General features: G+C 37.8%; 1 protein-coding gene across 2 annotated transcripts in view; it reads right to left on the bottom strand.

Moving 5' to 3' along the window:
- The window catches only part of LOC114465883 (transcription factor SOX-6-like), a 130,953-nt gene that overhangs the window by 36,424 nt on the left and 67,976 nt on the right, over window positions 1-26,553 (bottom strand). For both annotated transcript variants that reach the window (XM_028451191.1, XM_028451192.1), the window contains 4 exons: window positions 18,869-19,041; window positions 16,347-16,415; window positions 5,447-5,567; window positions 2,685-2,764 (listed from right to left, as the gene is read on the bottom strand). In XM_028451191.1, the coding sequence (XP_028306992.1) occupies window positions 2,685-2,764; window positions 5,447-5,567; window positions 16,347-16,415; window positions 18,869-19,041 (443 nt within the window). The remainder of the gene's footprint in view (window positions 1-2,684; window positions 2,765-5,446; window positions 5,568-16,346; window positions 16,416-18,868; window positions 19,042-26,553) is intronic.

The raw sequence follows: 26,553 nt of genomic DNA, 5'->3' as shown, positions 1-26,553 counted from the left end.
CACACCACTTTCTTAAGGAGGTACATTTTACTGATCCCTTAAATATAAAAGTAAATAATAGTACGTTAAATTGAGGTTTTGTTTATTCAGACAAGGGTTTTCAGGACGTCTTTATCTCCTGACATGTTTTGACCGTCAACTGCCAGTCTTTGTCAGAGGAGTTCTGCTGATCTAAAATGTCCTGAAAAACATTGTCTGGATAAACAAAACCTCAACTTAACATACTGTTCAAAAAGAAGACAAAATGAATCTCGCTGGAACTATTACGTGGACGCCAACTGAAACTTCAAAGGAACCATCAAAGGCGATCAGCAGAACTCCTCTGACGAAGACTGGCATTTGACAGTCGAAACATGTCAGGAGATCAAATTTTCCTAAAAAACCTTGTCTGAATAAATAAAACTTCAACTTTTCATACTGTTTAAAAAGAAGACAAAATGAATTTTGCTGGAACAATTATATGAAAGGCAAGTGAAATTTCAAAGGAACCATCAAAGGCAATCAGCAGAACTCCTCTGACGAAGACTTTCCTGAAAAACCTTGTCCGAATAAACAATCTCTTTAATAGTTTATACAGAAAAACGTTTTACCATTGACACTTTTATAATTGCAAACTCCAATATATCTGCTCATTGCTGTATTCCTACGCCAGTATCTCAGTTTACCATGAACCATGCACAGCTGGGTAAAAGAATAGATAACTGGTCATGGCACAGACTGTTTAGAGCTCTTAGCATAGAGACAAAACCATGTGCACGACATGCCAGCAGAACTATTAAGGTACTGATTGAACATCTGCAAAAACTCAAAGTACAGTGGCTGCCAAGGGACAAATACAATTTTTGCAATAAATAAACAAATCCATACTTAAAAATCCAGTTTAATCCCTTTAATGATTACTTTGTCATTTGTGAGCATGAACAGGCAATAATGTTAGCAGAGCCAATCACTGATTACTGTTTTAAGCAATTTAAAATCAACATTTGTAAATGTAGTTATCATCAACATCTAAACCTTTATCAAAAAAAAAACTGCACAAATATTAAAGAGACACTAATGAAACAGTATTTATTGCCTTGTGAATGAATTTATTTCTATAATGTTTATTATTTCTAGTCACTTCCACCTGGTGTGGTACCAACACTGACCCTTGTATTTTCAGTTCATGTTCTAATTAAGATCATTTCCATCATAATTATTGTGATTATCATTTTTAATTAAAAAATAAACATTTTAAAACTTTGCTTTGCTTTTTCTCTCTCAAGTACCCCCTGTTGTGCCATTGTGTACCCCCATTTGAGAAACACTGCTCTAATTCAAGAATAAGTTCATTTGCCGCATCCAATAACACAGACATGGGCAACTGGCGAACCAGGGGCCACATGTGGCCCTCAGTCACTTTTTTTGTGGCACCCCAATCCCCAAAAATTGTAATTCAAGTAGTTGGAAGGAATATGAAGTCCAACATAATGCACAAAATAACTCTCAAATCACACAAATCAGCAGAAAAGTACACAAAAGCACACAAAATGACTCAAAGCATAAAATGACAACAAAAACAAACATGATCACAAAAACACACAAAACAACAACACATTACAGAATAGCTTCAAAGACACACAAACTGTTAACAAAATTACACAAAATGACAAAAAAAAAAATGCAGAAAGTGACCCCAAAAAACGCACAAATCGACAACAAAAATGTAGAAAATGACAGAAAAATACACTAATTTACAACAAAAACACAAAAAATATAACATAAACACACAAAATGACTAAAAACTGACAAAACATCACAACCACAGACAAAGACAAAAAAAAGAAAAATTTCCTCTCTGTATTAATGCTCTGATTGGTCATCTATCTAATAATTCAAGGATTGTCTGTCTGTCTGTCTGTCTGTCTGTCTGTCTGTCTGTCTGTCTGTGGGTGGAACAAATCTCTCCCTGATGCAGGGTCTGTTCGACCTGAAACTTTCTGACCAGCTTGGCCTCATGTTGTGCATCCGTTATTTTCGACGTATTTGGTAATTCAGTTTCAAAACGTTTATTTTCATTTCATTTTGAAATCCCCACGGAATCAACGCGGATTACACCGGACGGACGGTTAGACCAGAGGGGGGGGGGGGGGGGGGGGGGAGGGACGTCTGAGCAGCCGCACACTCTCACTGATATTACTAGCAAAGCTCCGAAGTCTCATGCAGTGAGTGTATGCGCACGGCTGATGCATGTGCGTGTGTGAGAGTGCCGGCCTAAAAAATGTTAAATGCTAAATAAATTGTTTTATTTTGTCTTTTATCAGATTCTACCTAAACCGCCACATTGGTACAAACTTTATTTATCAATTTATCATGCGTATGTTCACTAGAATTAAACCATGGAAATTGCACACGCTATTTTACTTTGCACCCACACATATATATATATTTTTTTTGTGGCCCCCCGCTGTTATAGAGTTGCCCATCCCTGCACAAACACCTCCAACGTTTCATTTTGTGTTTGCAGTCACCATATTTAGGATCCTAGTTCTGGTAAATCAGGCCCTTAGTTGTAACTTGACTGAAGCATGTTTGTGAAGGCATTGTTTGACTGCTTCATGAGTAAATTATTGAAAATACATTATAGAGACTTTAGAATCTGAAAATTACCAGTACACACATAATGACCTGGTATAATGAATTACCTGTAGTTGTAGTGGACTCAGGCCAGACGCTGCTGCTGCTGCCATTGTAGAAGGAATGAACTGCATTGGGTAATTGTCACCTGTTAAAACACACACAGTGCAGGTGAGCTGCAGTGAAGTAGTGCACACACACACACACACACACACACACACACACAACCCATGCTCTTTACCTTCAGCCACAATTGCTGTTTCACTCTTTGTGTCCTCTCATGTTTTTATTCATACCCAAGTGTTTTATTCCAAGGTTAATTCTTGCTGCAGGTCCACACAAACCAATGAGACCAGGGTGGACAGAGTTCAAGACCAGAGCTTCCTCATTGGGACACACTCACAAATTCATGAACAAGCACCGTGTATAACCCCTACTGTTTGTCTGTAAAAGGCTTTCCATGTTTGTCTTTGTTGAAAACCGACCAATGTCAGAGGAGAATGAACAATAATGGCTTTGGAATCTCTTTCTTCATCTCTGGCTCTCTCTCTGCAGCCTCGTGGGAGTGTGTGCTCATAGCAGAAGGAATAAACGTGGATTATTCTGTATGAAGCATGAGGGGCTCAGAACGAGTACCTGGAGGAATGCACGGAGGAACGGAATGTGTAAAGGACAGAGGAAGCAGGTGGTGAAGGCAATCCTTCTATAGGGAGACGTGGGTTTTGTTTGCCTCAGTCGGGAGGCGTGGCTTAAGTGTTTGGTTGAACCTGTTTGTAGAGGAGTCCTTGGGGTGGGGGGGTGGGGGGTGTGTGGCTGCACGCTTTCAGCACGCATGCTTTCTTTTATAAAGCACATTATGGGCACACATGTGATCTGTTTGTCTGCATCGTCCTTTGTCTGGGTCAGGGTTGGGGTCAAAAACATTTTGAAATTACAATTGCATCTTCATTTACCCATGTTCAATTACAATTCAATTTACGATTACGTTGACCAGCATTTTTTCCAATAATGATAAAATTACAAATATTTTTCCCCTGAAAATGAATTACTATTGCGTTCTTAACTACTAAAGTGGGTCATCCAATAACCGAAGGGTTGGGGGTTCAAATCCAGCTCTAGTTAAGTCATTGTCATTGTGTCCTTGGGCAAGGCACTTCACAGCCTTGATGAATGTGGTGTGTGAGTGAGTGTTGGTGGTGGTTGGAGGGGCCAGTGACGCATTATGGCAGCCCCACTACTGTCAGTCTGTGGCTACAATAGTAGCTTACCACCACTAAGTTTGAAATGAAATAATAATGCCATGTAAAGCCCTTTGAGTGACCAAAATAAGGCGCTATATAAATCCAATGCATTGTTACTATTATTATTATAAAGAGTCAGTTTTTATCCATGTCTTAAATCAGCTGTAAAATACACAAAAAATATCATTTATTATCTCATTTGTTTCTCATCTCTTGACGACCTTGTTAGGCTTCCTAATAAATGAAAATATTAGAATTAATGTTTTTGGTGTGGGCGTCTGAGGCTTTTTTTCTGTCATATATGCATAGATTATATATATATATATTTTTTTTTAATGGTAAAATGATTCTGCAAGAGAACTGACACAGTTAAACTTGATATGAAACATATTTTAATAATTTTTAACTACATATATGTAAAGTCATAGAACTGTAGTTTTTGTAAAATATTCATGTCAAGTACAATTACAAAGTCATATCTCACATACTGCGCAGAAGTTTGGGGAAATAATTACAAAAGAAAGTTACAATCAATAGTTAAACTTCAAAAGAGAGCAAAAGGCTACATACATAAGACCAGATATTTATTTAGATCATACAAATCCATTGTTCCATAAGTCAAAGTTACTGAAATTTGCAGATTTAGTTGTTTTTCAAACTCTTTAAGTTGTATTTCAGGCCAAGGGTTTGAAACAGAAATAAAATTAATTTTAGGTCTGTGAGTGTGGGGACAACAAAGAAAAGCTTTGACAGTGGTTATGTCTGGAAAACAGGACTCTGAAAATGTATTATTTGTAACTGTAATGACTGGGTTGGTAATGTAGGAGAAGGGGCGGGACTAATAAGTTTATTCTTCCACCCACTTCCTTTTGAACACAAAAATGTATGCAGTAATATATGTAATTTAATGGTTTTGTTTTTGTTTTGTTTGGAGGGAAACCATTTGCATCTAATCATTTGTTCATTGTAATATTGTTTTTTGTATTATTGCATTTGTTCGAAATAAAACATCTAAACTCAATTACAATTCAATTACAGTTACAACACCAACATGTTTTTCCAACTGTGATTACAATTATAACTACGTCATAGTTGTAATTAATTACCAATTACGCAATTACAATTGTAATTATAGTTGACCCCAACCCTGGTCTGGGTTGTGAGTATGCGCGCGCGTGTGTGTGTGTGTGTGTGTGTGTGTGTGTGTGTGTGTGTGTGTGTGTGTGTGTGTGTGTGTGTGTGTGTGTGTGTGTGTGTGTGCGTGTGCGTGTGTGTGTGTGCGTACGTGTGAAACTGACATGTTTTCTTTCAGCGCTCCATGAAAAAGACATTCCAGCTCTGGCTGTGTCCAATGTATTGATCTTGAGGTGAGGAAGACAGGCTTGTAAATCTCTCCGCTCATTTCCAGAACATTCTTCACTTGACACAGCTCATTAGTAAAGACTGGGATCCCAGTGTGTGTGTTTTGAGTTGGTGTGTGTGTGTGTGTGTGTGTGTGTGTGTGTGTGTGTGTGTGTGTGTGTGTGTGTGTGTGTGTGTGTGTGTGTGTGTGTGTGTGTGTGTGTGTGTGTGTGTGTGTGTGTGTGTACCTGGCTTGTAGGACATGCTTGGTGGGAAAAGGAAGCTCTGCTGTGCAGCAGCAGCAGCAGCCAGAGAACGCTGGTCGTGAGGAAACACTGGGATCATCAGGGGAGGCATGTGACCCTGGACCTGAAGCAGAGAGAGAGAAAGCAGAACTAAAAAGTTAGTCAAGGTAACGTAAACAAATGGCAAAACAATCCCTTCATTCTTTGGTTATTGTGTTTTAAAAACAAATCAAAATAACAAATAAACAGTGTGGTTATTTTGTTTTATTGACTTAAAACCAAAACAGAAACGCCGAAAAAATTAAAAAAAAAAATATATATATAAGCGGCATTTTTCTGTTTCAAAATGAAATCTTCTGTTTGTGAGATATTTGGACATTTATTAGAAAAACTGTGAACGAGAGCTTCATGTTTTAAGCTCATCACACAGAGTGGACCCACAGATGGGGGAGGACTTTTACTCTTATAGGGAGACAAGTGTAATAATATCTTTACACACAAATGTTAACAGCTGTCAGCCTGATGGACTCCTAAAGGCTGCAGGTTTTCAAAGTGAGGAGAACAGATTAAAGATACCCCTGCAGGACTCTATTAGTGCTGCCTTTGTCACATCACATGACTGTATCTGACTTTTATTTTTAGTCACTAATCTAATAAATCAACATTTTTTTTTCAATTTCCTGTTCATTTCTGTTATTATTCATCTCTCCTCTTGTCTGTTCTTGGCCAATTTTCGTGTTTGCTTTGTTTCTTCTCTATGAGTAGTAATAAATCCATGCTGCCTCCATGTAATGTCATTACTTTGCATCTATAACTAATTTTTGCGTGCGCACGGTGAACAATGACCCTTTATAAGAACTACAGCTCATATCTGGAAAGTCAGTCAACCAAAAATAAAATGAGAAATACATATACATGAATGAGAACTTCATGTGCATTAACAGAGGACAAAATGAATCTGTTGAAGTTGTTAATATTTATATAGGCTTTTATTTATAGTATAGTTTTAAAAGGGCTGGTTGTACCCCCCTAATCAAATATGATGTTAATGTTCCTTGTCTGATTGATATGATTTTTCCATCCATTATTCCCCCTGCATAGATAATCATAAGGCCCCCATGTGTTTTTGCTAAATATTGTAATTCACCTTTTTGTTCTTCTTTCATAGATTTTAGCACAAATGTTTATCATAAAGTAATAATGAACACTGTGATGACAACAAGAGTGACTAATATTTACAGACTTGGGTTGATGAAATACTCTTATGAAATAACTCTAATTGTAAAATTATAGACTTTTTTTTTTTACTCATGAAAAAAATGTAAATTAGGTTTTAAAATGCTTTACAAGAATATTTTTATATTCAAGTGTCTATGGGAACAGCAGTCATCAAATATGCTTTTTACCATTAACATCTTTTATCTCAGAGATTAACATGACAATAGCTGTGTATCCATTACAGATTTTTGCATAATAAAAGTGATATTTCTAAATGCTGAAAAAGTATGATTGCGCTTTTAACGTGTTTTCATTGAAGGTTGTTTTGGAACCTCGTAACTCCCGTTAAATCTCATCCTGCGTGACTTCACTGCAGAATGACAGACGCTCCAAACCTCCTTATAACATTCTGTATTCCTTTGATGTCTCATGTCTAATGTGGCAGTAATAATTATAAGGTCTAATGCTAAGAAATTTCCCGGCCTCATCTTCTGTTTACACGTACCGCGCCATGTTTTCTTGGAAAGAAGTGATCATGTGACCATGTATTTGTGGAAAAAGTGTTTCCATAGCGCTTTTGAAATATCGAAACGTCTGAAATTCCTCCACATGAAGGCGTAAAAAACTTTTGAGCGATATTTGAGTGTTTTTTTTTTTTTTTAAATGCAGGTGTTTTCAATAGCAGTTTTTATTGCACTATTTAGATTTTGCACATTTCCAAGGGTAATGGAAACCCAGCTACTGACTGACAGAGACCATCAACACAGAACATTTGACTTGTCTTCCTCCCTCAGCTGATCACTTGAGTCATATGTCAGGTGTAGAGGGGCGGATGAATAAAAGGCATGTACACATCAGCAGACAATGCTCAACTCTACTGTATGTAGGTTTGTTGTTTTATTTTGGACTGGAGAATGTAGAGTATTCTTTATTCTTTATTCATCCCACAGTGGGAAAATTTAGTCACGACAGCTCAATGAAGAGAATGCTGGTTGTCCTGTTTTCGTTTTACTATAAGTTTTAGATTTGAGTCAGTGATAAGACGCTGGGTGCGAGTCTCAACAGCCCTATGCAGGTTGGCCCAGCATCAGCATCCTCCCTACTTTTGTTTAGTTCGGCCAATGACTCCAGTCCCATTTGGATCCTTAAATTAAGTAAAGACCTTTATATGTCATGACTTCTTTCTTACGCCCTTTGTCTAAAGTCCTGGAGGTTGCAGTAACAACTCCCTTTCAAATTTAATCAACACCAAAACAAAATTGTCTTTGTGTCTAATATCATTGTTTTAACCTTACAGTACTGTGTTATTTTAAAAGACTTTTAAAAGTTATATATATGTATGAGAGGTGCAAGTAATGGATTACGAGCACTCACGTTAATGTAATAGAGTTGTTTTTAGAGGTGCTTGTACTTTTTTTAGTATAATTCTAAATCAGTAATTGTACTTGTACTTAAGTCTGTTTAAACAGAAGTAAAGTCATTTGTTACATTTCTTTACCCAACCATTACTGAGTAAATTATTCTTTTTTTTTGTTTATAAATTGATCCACGGACATCGTGAAACTACAAAAAATGAAATGACCAGACAACAATCAAATGCATCACATCATAGCCAACCAATCAGATTAAACGTAATACAGCATTGAATGCTGGTCATTTTCTCAGTTTTAGAGTTACTAAATGTAGCTATGCTTAGAGCATGATACATTTTTCATTTTTTTTTTAAATTTAATTCATTGGTCATTATTTTATTTAAAAAGAATAATTGTACACCTTGACAAACCTTTTATTTTATACAGATAAACAGAAGTTCCGAATGGGCAAGATTTGGTCTTTTCCTTTTTAAGTTTATACAAGAGATGTTTACTGTATGCAAGGGAACCGTGGCAAGATTTATTAATAAAAATAAAGGCAGTGGCTATCCATACAGTGTCGTATCAATATACCAACATTCTATCCGTACACAGTGCCACTATTTGGCCAGTTTAGGTCACGTGACTAAGACTAAAACTTAACCTAGACCTAGCCCTAACCCTAACCCTAAAAGTTGTTGCGATTTTGGGTTATAGCCTAACCCTAACCCACTACGTACTGTACGTGTACTTCGGTAATCGTACCAATAGCACCGGGGGTTGTCCGTACAGCAACCGTACAAATAGACACTTTCTTTTCTATGTGGGGGATGACAGTAACTAGTAACTTTTACTATGAGTACTATTTAATAAATCTACTTTTTACTTCTACTTGAGTACTTTATGTATGACTTACTTCTACTTGAGTAGGATATATCAGTACTCTTTACACCTCTGTACATATATTTATTGTTAAAAGTAGATTATTGAATATTAATCTGAATGGGAAGATTGCTTTACAACGATTCATTTTCTACTAATATTTCATATACAGTATGTATATGAACAGAATCCTCTTGATAAACATTTAATCGAGCCTTATCATGCCTGTGATTGATTCTGACCCTTTGTTTCTCTTTCCTTGTGATGAATCAGGGATTATAGAGCGACTCCTACATCTCTTTCCTTTTCAATGCCATCTACATCTATTCATCTCCTTTACTACCAATTCATTAACTGCACTGCCCCCTCCCATCAGTCCCTGCTGCAGACCTCCACAAGCCGTTCATTATTACAGCTCAAACTTACACCATCAGCATGTTGTGTGATTACAGCATTTCAGAGGCAGGCTTTGGTTTTGGAGTTGGGTATAGGACGACAATCCTCTGGGGTGTTTATGAGCAGGGAAGGGTTTAAATGTTTATTGTGGATAAGTTCAAAGAGCGTCAGCAAATAAATACAGAGAGAAATAGATGATTAGGGTTGGCTGCTGCTGTTTGATGAAAGGATTTAAACATTCAATTATCATCTGTTTTATACTTTTGTTTGTTTGTTTTGTCCTAAACCTGATTATTGTTATAAACACTAGTAGCACTGAGCGTTTTGTAAAAAATATAACATTTTTAATGGTAAATCTTATATCCAGAAAGTCAATATAATATTCTCATACCTATAATTTGTCAACAACCATTATTTTCAGTTACTACATGTGTTTAAAATGAAGCATATCACATCTGTTTTATATCTAAAGCCCAAAATTAAGACATCAAATAGTATCTATTTCTTTTTTTCTTTAGAATTTTATAGTTTGATAGCGCTTTGCGATGACTATTGTTGTGATTTGCACTATATAAATAAAGTTTAATTGAATGTTCTTTATTTGATTAGCTCTAACACCTACGACAGCAGACATGGGCAACTGTTGACCCGCGGGCCACATGCGGCCCTCGACCTAAGGTTGTGCGGGCCCCCAAAACAAATAAACAATACAATGTGTGGGGCATGTGCGTAAATGTGTGTGTCTGATGTGTGTATTGTGCAGACGAGGCTTCGTCTGGAGTGTGCAGACAGTGTTACAAGTGTTCCTCACATGACAACCATGTTTGGGTCATGGCTTTAAAAAGCCACATATCCTGGGAGGCACCGGTCTCACACACACACACACACACACACACACACACACACACACACACACAGGCAGACAGGAGGTCCGACGTCTTGTGACACAGAGAACAGAGAATGAAGAAAGAAGAAAAGGAGTCTGTTTGTCCGAAGGACTAAAAAAGAAGAAGAAGAAGAAGAAGAGTGAAACAGGGGGAGTGGAGGTTATAGAGTGGGACAAAATGCTCCCATTCATTGTGCTCCTCTGGGAACACTGGGACTGACTGGGGCTGCTTCACTGGCGCAAACACACAAAGATCTCCTTTTACCGTGGGGAGGGGAGGGGCACTGGATGAATGGACTGGGCAAGGTGGTGCTGCTGGGCCCCCCTGTGTTCAGCCCCTAAGAAAACACAAGGTCCCCTTCCTTTAACTGCCCACCAGACACATCCACATACACACCTAGGCAACAAGGAACATGTGTACACGCACACACACACACACACACTGAGAATTAATGGTTCTCCTGTGTCAGGGTAGCCGGGTTGGGGGCAATGAGTGCGTATGTGGTGCGTCTGTATGTTGATGTGTTTAAACAGGAAGAAGGTGAAGGGAATAATGCAGTCATCGTAGTGCAGCAGTTAGCAGCATGTGTTACCTGCACTCCCCTTTCCATTCTCTATGAATGTGACGCTGCTTCAATATTGTAAAAACTTTCCAATACAAACCATATTTAAATCACATTTCCAAACTAAACTAATGATGTATTGATTATGATTTAAAAATAATATTATATATTTTTTAAATCAACATTTCTGTTGTTTTGGTCAGGGGTGCACCTAAGTGGTGTGCAGGTATACAGACACGGTGCTGCACAATGAACAGGAAGAGGGACAGATACACGAGAGGACGGTCATATTCAGACATATTTAGTACACATTTCAATGTGATGCACACATTGCACAGTGTGAGATGTCTATTATTATATATTTTACATCACACAGGCTGCACAGACACATTAATCCAGTCCATTAATCAGTGACATTAACTGGACCCTTTTTTATTCATCACTGTAGTCAAATTAATGATACAAAATACCATATAGATAATAATCACTTTAACAGAATTTATGTTTTTTTTTTTTTTTTTTTGAATGGTATTGGGTTTTTTTAACAGATAAACTGCAATAATCATTGTACGCAACACTCCCACCTTTTAGGTACAGTAGCTTCTAGAAGTAAGATTTTACACTATAGAGGAGGGCTAACTTTTAAATCGGTGGGGGCCGTTAGCATTTAGAATAATAAATATCTGCATTAATACAGGAAAGGACAAAAATATTGTTTTTTAGTTGTCATAGTGTGTATTTTTATTGTTGTTTTGGATGTCTTTGGAGTAATATTGTATATAATATCTGTTTTTAGTAATTTTGTGCATTTTTTATTTATTTTGTGTATTGTTCTATCATTTTTTGTTTTGTTTTTGGAGTCATATTGTGTGTTTATTTTGTCCATTTGTGTATTTTTCTGTTATTTTGTGTGTTTTGTATTATCTAGGATGTTTTGGGATCAGTCGCGTTTAAACAGAGGACAGCAGACGAAAAGAAAAAAAAAAAACACTGGAAAAACAATATGACAGTGTCAAAAGGTAAGAAACATAATGAAATATGTGTGGTTGGCAGAAAGCAGAAAAGAAGGATATGGAGGAGGGCAAACGCAGGCAAAGGAGGATACAAGAGTTATAAATGAAGAACAGAGAGAATGAGGTGGAAGAGGAGGAGGAGGAGTGCGGCTTCGCAGTCATTAATTAGCCCGTTAGCTTGAGCCCGGGCGGTGCGGTTAGGGCCTGTGCTTTTGAGGGCCTGAAGGAAATGGGCCACATATGAGAGCCATTATAGGAACTGACTTAACAAAGACACATGCCTGTCAGCCACCAGGCTGGGCTGGGTCGCACTGCTAACAGCGCACAAAGGGCTGCCACTGCTGTGTGTGTGTGTGTGTGTGTTTGTGATTATGCACTAATGTTGACGATATCATCTTTGAATTAACATCAGATGCTAGCACCGTTATCTTCAGTCCTCTGGGTTTCTCTCTTCTTTTGTGTTTACGCGTGTGCAGCCATATCTATCAGAGAGGGGCCTTCGGAAACGTTTCTTTAACCTGTGGACATCCCCCACTGTTTCTCCACACCATTTAAAACCACATGACAGGAAACCTGGGTCACTTTGAACTATGCTCCCCCACCACACGAGCTGACAAACACACATCGAGGAAAAAGCTGAAGAAGGGACCAAGATATGAAAAGAATTGGCTTCGAAGCAGCTTCGACTAAGTTTTTATTGGTTAATCTAACAAAGACAAGACACTGATTTAGAAAACCTTCATAGTTTATCATCTGGGGGTGAAAAGTAAAGGCCAATAGATAGTATAAAATGGTTTTATGACATCAAAAAGTTAAAAATACACAACTGTATTCTGGTTCTCCATCTGGGCTACATTATGAATTTTAAATTAAGATATATCCAAGAACTGGCTCTTGGATCGAGTGGTTTTTACCACACTGAAGCCTATTCTTTGGAGCTGAAACAGTAGCATTTGGTCAGCCCCTCTGAGTATTGGCCTAAGAGGAGCTCAGGTCTGGATTTGATAAGTGGAAACAGACTGGAGCAGCGCTGCCTGTGTGTTTAAGGCCAACACACATCCGATATACAGCGTAAACAGCCCGTACCCCAGTGACTAAACCCTGGAGCTTAGCCATAATAATTCAAACTCCCTGTACAGTAGATGCACCATATGTTGCTTACTACGCTGGCTCACTTGTTTTGCCAAGAAATGCTATTGTTTTATAAATAACTTAAAACATAATAAGAGATTTCCGAACACTCCGGGCTGTGTATTTAATATTTAGCAACTTTTGAGTGAAAACTGATTTCCTTGTTTGGGTCTTTTTTTGACTTGCCATCCTGGTATCCGACAATAACACCACTGTAACATATAACACAGGTGTAAAACACAAGATACTGTAAATTCACAGCAGATGATAACAGGCTGCACTCCATGGCTATTTTCTGCCGATCTCTTCATCCTCCAAACTAAACATGACACGATATCTATACTTCACAGCGTGGAAGAGGATCCGACTATGAGCTGCTTTTTATGGTCTGCTCTCCCCTGGGGCTGAAAGGCCTAATGAAGTCTGATCCGAGGTTTATTAAGAGCCAAGGATGAGGGCACATAATAAAAAAGAAGCAGATGAAGAAGAAGTAGAAGAAAGGTTGGGGGTTAGAGAAACAATCATTAAGTATATCACACCTTGGGAGCACCATGGAGAGAACCGTTGCTCTGCATCAATGGGGGGTAAAATGGGGAACGAGACGATGCCGAAGCAGTCACAGCAGAAAGTGGACTCAGATCGCTTCACAAGTTGATGTAATTCATTAGCAGTCCAACCAGTTACAGAAAAACAACCTCTCCAAGTGCAAACTGGCTAAATTCCCACATGGCATGGAGCCATATCGAGGAAATGTATTAGCATGTGTTTCACAGCTGTTGGCAATTTATTGGTTAGATTGTGAGTTTATATTGTGCTCCACTGCTTCAGGTGGAAGTGATGAGAAGTTAAAGAAAAAGTGATGGAGACACCAATTGTAAGCAATGATCAATGATATCTGTATGTCAACTTTACATCAGGCTATACTGGCTCTCTTCACTGAATTTTGTGAGGTGAGACTTTGTAATAATGAACTCAAATGCAAAGAAGAAGACACAATCTACCCTCACTGATAACCGAGCAGTGGTCCTCTCATCCCACATGCTGAAGGTCCTGGAGTGAATGGCTGTAACCCATCCCCGGGGGTTTAGGACCCTCATTGTCTAACTGCTGCAAAGTGGTGGAAACTTTTGTGGAGAGGAAAACTCTGAACAAACTGTTCTCCATGGATTACCCTGACTATCGTCTCCACCATCTTCTGCTGCGACAGAGATGCTCCTTCTCCAACAGACGCTCATAAGAAACGTTTTCTCCCCTCAGCCATCAGGCAGTTTAACAAAGCACTAAAGGAAGCGTCAGAGTGGGGATGAGTTCTATCTAGGGGTGTACTGGTCATCTGACATACCAGGCATTGTCCTGGTGGGCTGGTTGGTCTGCTAGGTTTTTTTTTTACACAAGTAAGTGGAGGCAGACATGGTAACAGGTAGCCAAAAATGGTCCAAAAGTAGCAAACACGTGGCAAGAAGATAGTAAAAAGTGACTAAAATGGGCCAAAAGAAGTCAAGAATGGGCAAAAAAGGGCAAATAAAGAGGAACCAGGTGGTAATGGCAAAGGATCGCTTAAATGGACAAAATATGGCAAACAATAGTGAAAAAGGGCACACGTGGAACAAAAAGAGACAAAATGTAGGGAAAGAAGGAAACAAGTGTTATTTACTGGGCAAAAGTTAGCTTATTTGGATGACAAGTGGCCAAAAAAAAAAAATTCAAGAAAAGACAAAAATTGGGGTAAAGGTTTTCTGGGGGAATAATAATAAAAATTAGGACATAAAGAGCCTCATGTTGAGCATCACTGACATAATAACGGCTTCTACGTGGTGTCGCTGATAATGTAGTGAACTGGTCTATCTATCTATCTACAGTATCTATCTATCTATCTATCTATCTATCAACCAATCTGTTGATTTACAACCTTCAATAAAAAGTAGTAGAAGACCCTTCATCAGTCGAGAGCAGACTAGACGTACATTAGCATGTGCAGCTTCAGACCAAACATCCCACAAGACTGAGGAAGCCAGTAGAGATCTGAAAAAAAGAGTGAGCTACAAACACTGAAACGCTCTGTGTGGCACTAACGGGCACTGCTAAATGTGGTTTTATTTGGGGTTTTATCCCCCACACGCTTACCTGGTCTATAGCCCAGTAATAAGCCACAGTCAGACCATGGCTCAGTTAATGGCAATTCCTCCGTAAACCAAATTGTTTTATTCCTGAGTGGTTTTGATTCTGCATTTCATGAATTTTCTTGAGTTTACATCTCTGGTGCATCAACAGGAGCCTCTCAGAGAACTCGTAATATTTGTGTTGATGCAGACGAGGCAGGTGTTGGTGATTCTTGATTCAATGCAAAGATTCAACTCATTAACCTGGACCTTGGATTTGAACAGTGCGATAATCTCATATGCTGTTGGTAACAAACAGATGACCATCTTCCTCTCATACAGTTTGGGTTCCGCCAGCCTGAATGGAAATGCTACATTTTCACATCCATCCATTATCTGACCCACCTGTTCCTGTTTTCAGGGTGGTGAGGGTCTGCTCGTGCCTATATCACACAGTTCATTTTCAATATATATATTATATATGTATATATATATATTCCTTTGTTTTTGTTGTATACTGAAGACATTTGGGTTTCAGATCAAAACATGAATGAGACAAAAGTTCAGAATTACAGCTTTTATTTTATGATATTTACACCTGTATTTGTTAAACAACTCAGGACAGAGCACCTTTTGTTTGAACCCACCCACTTTTCAAGTGAGCAAAAGTATTAAAACGTGACTGATGGTGTTTCTAGTTGCTCGGGTGTTGCCTTTGTATTTTTTTTTTTTTTGTTTTAAAGGATATAATTGTTACTATCAAATTGCAAAACTAAAGAAATCAGAATTGCAATATAAATCAAATCGGCACCCAAGTATTGTGATTAAAATTGAATTGGGAGCATATCGTCTCAGCCTATCTGTCTGTCTGTCTGTTTACCTACAGCTTTTGCTTTACTAATAAAGTTTGGCAGTAATTGTAATGAATAAAAAGAAGCTTTTAGAAAGTGTGAGGTGGAAAATGTATGTTGATGAACATAAATGAAAAGAGGATGTAGGAGGCAGCATGGAGGATCTTGGGAAATCGATCCAGCTCACCAGGGTTATTGCACGCTAACCACTGTGTATTACAGTGTGTATATCTGCAGATGTCTGGTATCGCACCTCACATCGGAACAAAACCAAAGCGTCACGACCTTTAAGGTTAATGCAGTTGAGAGGCACACAATGACAATGGAGCCAACAAACAGAAATGTAACAATTACACAGAACCAATAGTAAGAAATCAGCAGTGAGACTGGCAGATTGAATGAGGAGGTTAGAAGCGTTGGAGCGTAGGAGAGGAAAACATAAAGACGTGTGTGTGTGTGGCTGCTTGAAGACACCTCCTGGTATGGTGTGTACGGTGTGTGTGCACACTAACCTGAATCTGTTGCTGGAGAATATTTATCTTGTGCTGCTGCTGGAGGAGCTGCTGCTGTTGTCTGGCAATCTGAACACATGGAAAAAGTGGATGTTAAAAATGATGGACATAAGTAATTATTTGAACGTGATTACACATTCAGACAGCAGAAGTCCTTCTATGGAATTCTGGCAATTTATTCCATAAAGGGTACCTATAGAAGTCATGCTTACAAACTCTAACATGCATTTTTTTTTAAAAGAAAGACATTTTAGGCTGGCTGTGATTTAAAGCTTTTGTACCACATCCATTGGCTTGCATTAGCTGACACTGTATTTCCATTTTATCAGGTATTTTTTAGTGCTTTTCTCCACATTTTCTTTAATATACTTTTTATTTTCTACTTTGGAAGAATCAAACGTGTGCTTGTGCTACTTTTTCTCTGGAGCTGTTATTGCTACTTCTGTAGCACACCGGCCTGCAGCCTGATACCTTTTTTACACTCAGGAAGCAATGCAGAGCACTCTGCTCAACAGATGCGAGCACGAAAATCATTGGAAGTCCCATCGACTAAAGTAGATTTTAGGAGGAATTATCGGTATGAAAAGTGTGCAACGTAAAAACTGACAGCACGTCTAAAACAACATGGTTACATCACCACCAGCACTAGAAGGATGTTGGATGATGAAGACAATATCTAACCGACAAGCAGGACATTTGAAGCTAATTATCAGAGTGAACTCTAGTATTGAGAATAATTTTTTGATAGAACTTGCATTTGAAATTCACTACAGGTTCCAGGTTTCAAAATATTGTTGATGTGACCATAAACTCCAAAACACCCTGGTTTCCGAAGTTGTGGATTTAACTTTATTACGGTATTGTAACTTTTTAAGCAAAGTCCAGAAGGGCAGAGCTACACTGCAGTGAAACAAATATTCTGTTTCCGCTGACAAATAAATGTTCAAATTAAAGCTGCAGTATGTAGAATGTGTGAGAGTGCTATGAAAACAACCACCCCCACCCCCACCCTCCCTGTTTCGAATATGACTTACTTCTTGTTTCCCTGTTGTTCACTTATTCCGTCTGCTCTCCCTCTCCCTCTTCTTATTTTTGGCTTGGGAACTTTTCCTGCTGGAACGTCCACCATTGCACCTTCACTACTGACAGGACGTGAATGCGCTTCAACTTTTGTCGAGCAGCCAATAGTAACGCCCAAAACAGCTCATGAACCACTAGCTTTGTCAAAACATCTCTGATTGGCTCAAAAAGACCGCCACGCTCCTTGATTTCTAAAGCTTCAATACAGAGCCGAGAGAAGACGCAAAGGTGCCGTGTCCTCTCAGAACACTTCCAATTATAATATGTTCAAAGGTTAGTATGGAGTTTTGACCAAATGACATCAAAAAAACTTACGTACTGCAACTTTAACCTACTGCATTGAAAGCAACCATGAGAAACAACACTAACTATTGTAGTTTTTAGATATGGCACTTACAAAGTTGTAGGCAAAGCCCTGGAAATGGCTGATGTAATTAAAAAGCTTGAATGCAAAAGAGGAAAATTATGCTTTTTTAAAAATTGTATTGATCGGCTCAGTTAAAAGTTTATTCACAAATTCACACACTAATATTAATTTTGTAAGATTGACATGTTTATGACATGAGCTAACAACACTCAGCTTGTCTCTCTGCCCTCTCCACCTCTAACAGACAGGTTAGCATTGTTCTCTGTCTCCTTTAATGTGAGATGGCTCAATAAAGACATATTTTTCTTTAATCAGGCGGTGGGACATGTATTAAGTAATTCACATGTTCACGTGATCCTGCCCTTTCAAAATAAAAGAAAAGTCTTAAAAACACCTCTGCTTTCTGCTGGAGTTGTTTGGTATTTTTTATTGTAAAATGTAATTACAGGTTGCTGAATGGGAGGCGGCGCCCCATTTGCACACATGTCATATTTCATTAAAGGCATTTTTCTCAGGGTTTGTCTGTAGGGCATTATCCTATCAAGTCTCAACAACCAAATGACTGACTGATGGAAGAATCTGTTTCTTTTCTCTCTCTCCACCTTGTCCTTTCCTTTGTAAAGCTGTGAAAGGTGGAATGTGTTGTGATGGGAGGTGTGGACTTGTCCAAACAGAGCCTGTTGTACGCCTGCCTACAGTAACGTGTCTGCAAACAGCAGAAACAAAGAGAACCGGGGCTAAATGCCTCTCTGTCCAGAGTTTCTCTTCCATTTCTGTAACACACTTTCTTTTTGCACACTCCCACCTGACACCTGAAGAGGCCTATCTGCATCGTCTGAAGTCTTACTAACAAAGGTAGATACATAACACACACACACACGCACACACACACTCTTTGTGCAGTTTATACATTCCCCCTCAGTGTGTGTTGGTTCATTCTCCCATTGTGTGTGAAGTTCATTTTTGTTTGTTGGCCTTTGATAGACAAGTGCCTGGTCCAGGGTGTGCTTAGCTTAGCTTAGCTTTGCGCTCTGAATCAGTTGGCTAGGCTAAATCCACATCAGTAGAACTTCACCTGTTCCTGCTGCTGTCGGGCTAGCTCCATCTGTTGTCTCTGCTTCTCCAGCTGAGAGGCGGCCATCTTTTTTTGCTCATCATGGGCAGCGAGTAGCTGCTCCCTCAGATTGATCAGCTGACCAATCATGGTAGACAACTGGTGTTCTTTCTCCTCCAGAGATTCAGGAGTACCTGGGCAGGAAGATAAAACAGGTTTGGTTACTAGTTTGCTGGGGAAACAAGGTTTTTTAATTAAACATAAACAGAATTGAACCTGAACATTTTACCACGGCTCTCAAGTCTCAAGCAATGTCATACATTCACATGCCACATATGGTATTTCTCACACTGGAAAGTGATAAAACTCACCACATATTAATAACATAGACCAGTGTTTCTCAAATAGGGGTACATGTACCCTTAGGGCTACGTGATGGCACTACAGAACGTACTTGAGAGAGGAAGAGGAAAATAAACAAATGAAAGCAATACAGAGATGGGGTTTTATAATGGTTATTTTTACTCCAAAATTATAATCATAATAAATATTACCAGCAACTCACAAAACGACAAGAAAAACACACAAAATAAAAAAAAACAGAAAAACAACAACAAAATACACAAAATGACACCCAAAAACACACACACCAAGAAAGAATAATGCTTACTATTGCCAGCAACACACAAAAGGACAAAAAGACACACTAAATGAGAGAAAAAGACCCAAGATCACGACAAAAATAACAGAGAAATATACAAAAACGATGTAAAAAACAACCAAACAACACCAAAAACACACACATTGAGAGAGAATAATTCAAATAATACCAACAACACACAAAAAACGACAACAAAAACACAGACAATAAGAGAAAAATTATACTGAATAATAAAAAGAACAGACAAACAACAACAAAACACACAAAATGACACCAAAAACTCACATGAAAATGATGATAGAAATGATCTTGGTTGGAACATGAACTCAAAATACAACGGTCAGTCTTGGTCCAACATCAGGAAGGAGAGATGACCGTAAATTATAAAAACTATAGAATTAAATCTATTCAGGAGGCACAACATACTCTTTTATCACGTACCGTTACACATCTGCCATTCCAAAAACAGCTCTGCTCTATCCGTGACCATTGTTGGGAGTAACGCATTACAAAAGTAACAAGTGTAATATATTCCTTTTTTAAGTAACGCAGTAAAAAAGGCATTACTGAAACCAAAATCAGCAATATATTACAATCTCAGTTACCAAGATACATTGAGACTTTAATGAATTCCACTGATTTTCCAATAAAAACAAAAAAAGAATAAAAAATAGTCAAAACGGTGTTGAAAACACCACCGTTTCTTCTACCCATTTCTGCAGTGTAGAAGAAGAACCTCCACACCGACTTCCTTCCTGCAGAGCGGATTGTTGCAACGCATGGCCGTGGAAACGGACGACACATTTCAAATTCATTCATTCATACCTAATGATACCTGAACATTAAGGCTTTATTTTCTGTTTCTGTTTAATAGATACATTGTTGTTTGCATATTTTTATTTAAAAGGAAAAGGAAAGTGTTTTGTGATGTCACATTTGTAAACATTAATCTGTAATGGTATCAATGTAATAGGATTAGTATTTTAAATTGGCTTTGCTTAACATAAGTATTAAGTATTAAGTATTGTAACTCATTTAACATTTTGGAGGTGGTAATATGGTCAATATGTTAGGTTTTTACGCCTATAAATAGTAATATAAAATGTATTACAATTTTAGAGTAACTTGCCCAACACTGTGTCCATGACCTATACGCAGCAATGTAAAAAAAACACTTGAACTGCTCCTCATTAGACATGATAAGAATATGTGTCAAGTCTCAATTTAAACTGGAGAAAAAACCTTTCAGTGGCCCTTAATTACACTATTTGAATGTCTTTTTAACTTATTTGCTTGTATAAAGAATTTATTGTCTGAACTTTTAATCTTACTATAACAGGGTCAATGCTGAAGTATGTCAGCACATCATCAGGGCCATTACACAGCAGCAGCAGCAGCAGCAGCATCACTTATCTGATGCTGAACAGGCTTTGAAAGGCAGTATATAGTAGTTATATTAGTTAATTTTTTTTTTATTTTAATTTTGAGGTTATTTTTATGCAATTTTCATAGTTTTTTTTTAAATTTATGTTATCATACAGCCAAATAACTGTGTGTCATTTTGTACCAACCTCCACAAGACATCATTAAGGAAGGAGAGTTCCAGCTTGAGGTTCCTAAGAGGAACCGTAAAACCAGGACGTCTGAACAGCCCCCACCGTGGAGGGTTTTAAATCTGGTCTTAAGACCCTCTTTTATTCTCTGGCTTTTAGTACCGCGTAAGTTGTGTGGTCCCCTGTGTCTTTTTATTTATTTTATTGTTCTTATTTATTTTAGTTTCATTTATTTTATTTATTGCTCATTTGCACTGTTTTGATTTTAATCTTTTTATGATCTCATGTGCAGCACTTTGGTAACGTTTTGTTGTTTAAATGTTCTATATACTGTAAATAAAGTGGATTGGATTGGATAAATCTCTCTCTGACTTGACATCAAAAGCTGAAAGCCCTGATTTTACTCTATGATGTAAATGTTTGGATAAGTTGCTGAGGCAAAATAAATGTTGTTTGTCCATCAACTCTTCACAAAGCCTAAATTCCAATAAAACACCTTAGTTTGTAGTCACATCCTACTACTCATTATCGTCTGTCTTGCCTCTGCATGTTATCGCTTAGCGGTTGCACCCAACAACAATAAAACAACTTTGAAAATAAGTAGCTGTGACAGGCTTTTGTCAGGTTTATGATTCAGACATTCTTGGGAGGTTTGTCAGCAGACATCAGTGGGATTCCTTTGTGAACCTGTACAATCATTAAGAAAGTCCTGTGATGTGATGTGCCTGATTTGTAACTACAGCTGAGACATTTGTACAAGCACTTTTGATTTTTATCCAGTATCTTCAAACGTTATCAATGTCTCGCTGTGTCCAAGCTATAAAGAAGCAGTCGTCACCATGCTACGCTATGCTATGCTATGCTATGCTATGCTATGCTATGCTATGCTATGCTATGCTATGCTATGCTATGCTATGCTATGCTTGTTTAACTTGTGAGGTAGTCGAGAAGGAGGAGCTCACAGGAGGAGCCAGGATTGTCAGGAGGAGGAGTTTCCTCCTTATGACTCATAAGGGGGCAAAAATCCAACTCGCCCAATAGGAGCTGACATTTTACAAAATGTGGAATAACAAGGGAGGGAGGAAACATAACCTTTTTCAACTTTGGCCCTCTGAATGAGGCTAAAGGAATATACTGTATATCACTGTAGCACAAATATTATAAAGTGAATTTTCAATTATTCAATTTTATTTTTCTCTTGTTTTTGTATCATTATTGTTTGTTTGTTTATTAGGATCCCCATTAGCTTAAGCATAAGCTATTCCTCCTGGGAATAGATTATCCAATGACAATACAATTTATACAATGAAAATAACAATCACATTACACCAACAAAACAGACATATCAACAACTACAACTAAAACAAAATCAATAACAACAGACATAAATGCGCCGAAGTATTAGTATTAGCGTTTAGCACAACCAAGCATTCATTCACAATCTTTCATAACAAAGTCAGTAAGATGTCCCACTCAAGGACTTACCAACTGCGATGAAGTGGGATTTGAACAACAAACCAAGACCATTGTTGGTTGGTTGACAATATCGTCCTTTTGACTTATTTCACTAAACCAGCCATCAAAAAGGTTCCAACATCATGAGTCATTTCTTATAGTTATAGTTGAGGTAAAAACACAGATGTGAGAGGGGCGGTTGTTTTTGGTGTGTTATCATCTTATTAAATTAACTGACTACCTCACAAAGCTAATGATAAATAAACGTGATTTTCCATGCCAGTCTGTGTGATAAAACTGTTAATGGAAATAACTTCAAACACACCTTCATCTCAACATCTTTGTTGTTGTGGTTGTGCAAACTAACGCACATCCCCTCCAAAGATGATCTTGTTTATGGCGTGTGCGCGTGTGCGTGTTCGTGTGCGTGTAGGGTCCTGCCCTGGGGCCGCATTGGGAGACTGCAGGGTGGCCCCAACACTACCTGCATACTAACAGAGTCGCTATTGTTGCCCTGTCAGCCCCCTATTGTACCACAGACTGGCTCACACACATGCACGGGCTTACACACACACACACACACACACACACACACACACACACACACACACACACACACACACACACACACACACGAGAGAGAGAAATTACCACTCAGCACCCTTGTATCAAAGGCAACATTCTCCTCTCCTTGTCTCTTTCTTCTTGCTTTTATTCTTTCTTTGGGTTTCCCCAAAAAGACCTCCCAATCAGTTATGCCGCTCACAAATCTCCATTTATCATGTGGTCTCTCCTCTCCTCCCCTTTGCTAAACTTCCTGCATCCTGTGTCTTTTTTTCCATCTATTAGAAGATTGTGGGGTTTATTGTCCGTGGGTTTTATTAACAGCCCAAATACATGTATGTTAGTTTTATACGTCACTACATGATGGATGGATGGATGGATGGATGGATGGATGGATCTCTTTTTCCCTTCAAATCCGTCCCCTTTTCTAATTTTTGGCAGCGTCTGAATATTCCTTCCTATCTCCTTTCCTATCCACTTTTCCTTAACGCCGTGGATGACGTCACAGGGTTAAGGAAAGGTGTTAGGAAACTTCCTACAGGAGTTAGGGAAAGGCCATCACATTGTTTTGACAATCAGACGCACTTCCACTAGATGACGTAATAATCCGACGGCGGTGAAGGTTAGAAGTGTCTGTCGTGGTGAAAAAATGACACATTTCCAAAAATGGACTAAAAGCGTATATAAAACACTTTCCGCCGACATAATCTCAAAAATCACAAGGTTTGAATATAAATCAAAGGAAAAGAGGCTACCAGGCTACGAGGAACAAAAGTAAAACTAAAAGAATGTCACATTGACAATGGTTGCTCACACTCACCTTCTACTCAGAAATCAACATTAATCTAAAATAAGTATGATTTTATGAAATTGTTACATTTATGCAAGATAATGTATTGGCCTACATAACGTTGTAGGCATACAAATGTACAACCGCACAAAGTATTCCTAGTTCAATAAAACATAATGTGGCTAAAAGTGTCACTGATATATTTTAGTTGAACGACAGAGTGTCTGTTTTATGTCACTTATAATCTGATTATATGGCTTACATATCATTAGAAATGGGTTTTAGATTAATAAAGTAGTTCAAGGCATCTTATTGCATTGCTAACTTACATGATTTGCGTCCCTTGTCAGTTTTCGTGAATTTCCCTGAACGCTCAGATGAGTGGGTCCCTTTAAATGTTGTCACCGCAAGCAATTGTGGGTCAGCATTATCTAATCTCCTTTGGTAAAGGATGCATCAGTGTTTCCTAGGCTAAAGGAGGTTAGCCTTGGCTTGTAGAGAATTGGAACACTCCTCATCATGGCCGCCACTTAAACACTTCCGGGGGTTAAGGAAAAGTGAATAGGAAAGGAGATAGGAGGGACAATTTGGACGCAGCCTTGTTCTTGATGACTTCCACTCTTTTTCTCTTTCTTTTCTTCAATTTGGAAAAGTAGGCACCCCCACACACTTAAACACACATGCTTATATGTACACACACACACCCGAATACACACACACATAAAGACTTCATCCCATTTCCCTACATTCTTTCCAGAGAACTAAAGCAACATGTCTGGCTGTTGCTCATCCCCCTCTACTAACACTAGCTGCCATAAATAAATATCACCAGTACAGTTACATATTTCGCCCCATAAATCCTTTTAACACGAACACAAAACAAACACTTAAAAAAATTTAAAAAATGAAAACAGTAAGTTGCAAGCTGCTAGCATTGGAGGAGAGCGCTAAATGTTCCAGTGAATACAAGGAGGTCATCAGTTTTCTTCACCCTAAAAATAACTGCAACGAAACAAATAGGTTCAGGTTGTTGCGTGATACAGAGCAACAGTTGTGTTTGTGTATTTAGGTCAGCCGGGTCGGACTTCACTTTAACTGAGAGCAGGAAATAAAAAATACTGGACAAACAAAGGCATCAGTGTGTGTGTGTGTCTGTGTGTGTGTGCGTGCGCGGGCGTGTGCGTGCGTGCGCGTGTGTGTGTGCTAAGTTTATACATTTATTGAATAGTCACTCCAGTGATATCTTTAAGACACACATGTTTTTTCTTTGTGGATTGCAGGTCTCAGAGCACCTCCGTCACTGATAACAGGATTTACCGTTATGTAAAAGAGAAAGTTATCTCACGCCGACTTCCCGCCTTTCAAATTGAATGACATGCATTTTTGCACGAATCCAAGAAAAAGACACAACAAAACTTTGTTTGTTCTCACTTTAAATTAGATATTAAATTATTAAATATAAAGCATATGTCTTTATTTTATGACTGTATTATAGCTTAGACAGTATTAAGTGTTGAACACTCCCAGTCAGATGTGTAGAGGATACTGATACTCAAGTAACTTAATTTAAATAGTACAAGTAGCAGTTAAAAGTTACTAGTTACTTTGTTTTGTTTTTTTTTTGTAATAAATCTTGCCACGTTCCCTTGCTTACAGTAAACATCTCATATATAAACTTAAAAAGTAGGAGATTAAATCTTGCAAGATTAAAACTTAACTTATTTTCCACAAAGGCATCTGTATAAAATAAAAGGTTTGTCAAAATGTACAATTCTTTTTCAAAATAAAATAACACCAATAAATTCAATTCAAAATAAAAAAAAAAGATTGTCAGGCTTTAAGTATAGGTACATTTGTGAATTCTAAAACTGAGAAAAAAAAACAGCATTCAATGTTGTTTTGGCACCGTGCATAACGTATAATCTGATTGGTCGGCTATGACGTGATGCATTTAATTGGTGTCTGGCTATTTTATTTTTTGTAATTTCACAATGTCCGTTGATCATTTTAAAACAAATAATAATAATTTACTCTGTTGAAATGAAACAAATTACTTTACTTTATTTAAAACATACTTAAGTACAAATCAAATTACTGATTTTGAAATATACTCCAAAAAGTACAAGTACCCATAAAAGCAACTCAATTATGATAACGTTACTTACATATTGTATTTATCCGTTACTTGTTTTGAATGTCAGAGAAATAAAAGTTTGCAATCGACTTTGAATAGATTAAAGAAGCAGTGAATAAAAGGCAAGTTCTAGGTCAATGTATTTGCCATTTGCAGTATGTATTAAAAAAAAAAACACACACACACACATTGGAATATTTGTGCAAAAATACACCAGTGTGCACCAGAGACAACAACAAAATAGACAAATATAATTAACACAATAAAAGGCAGGAAGGAGGAATTAAAAAAAAAAAATCTTTGTATGTAAATGGAAACTAACTAATTTCAGCAAAATCAGAATCAGAAAAACTTTATTTATCACAAGGGGAAATTACTTGCGTTACAGCCGCTCAAGAAATATTACAAATAAAAAGAAAAAACACGAAAGAAAGAAAGAAAAAGAAAGAAAAAGTTACATAATTAAGTAAAAAACTTAATTAAATAAGGATTAAATACAAGTGCAGACGTTACAGTAGTAAAAATTAAAATAACAGAAGGTGGTGAGAG

Source organism: Gouania willdenowi, chromosome 6 (assembly GCF_900634775.1).
Source record: "Gouania willdenowi chromosome 6, fGouWil2.1, whole genome shotgun sequence".
NCBI lineage: Eukaryota > Metazoa > Chordata > Actinopteri > Blenniiformes > Gobiesocidae > Gouania > Gouania willdenowi.
Note: the sequence above shows the minus strand (reverse complement) of the source record. Positions and strands in the feature narration are given on the sequence as shown.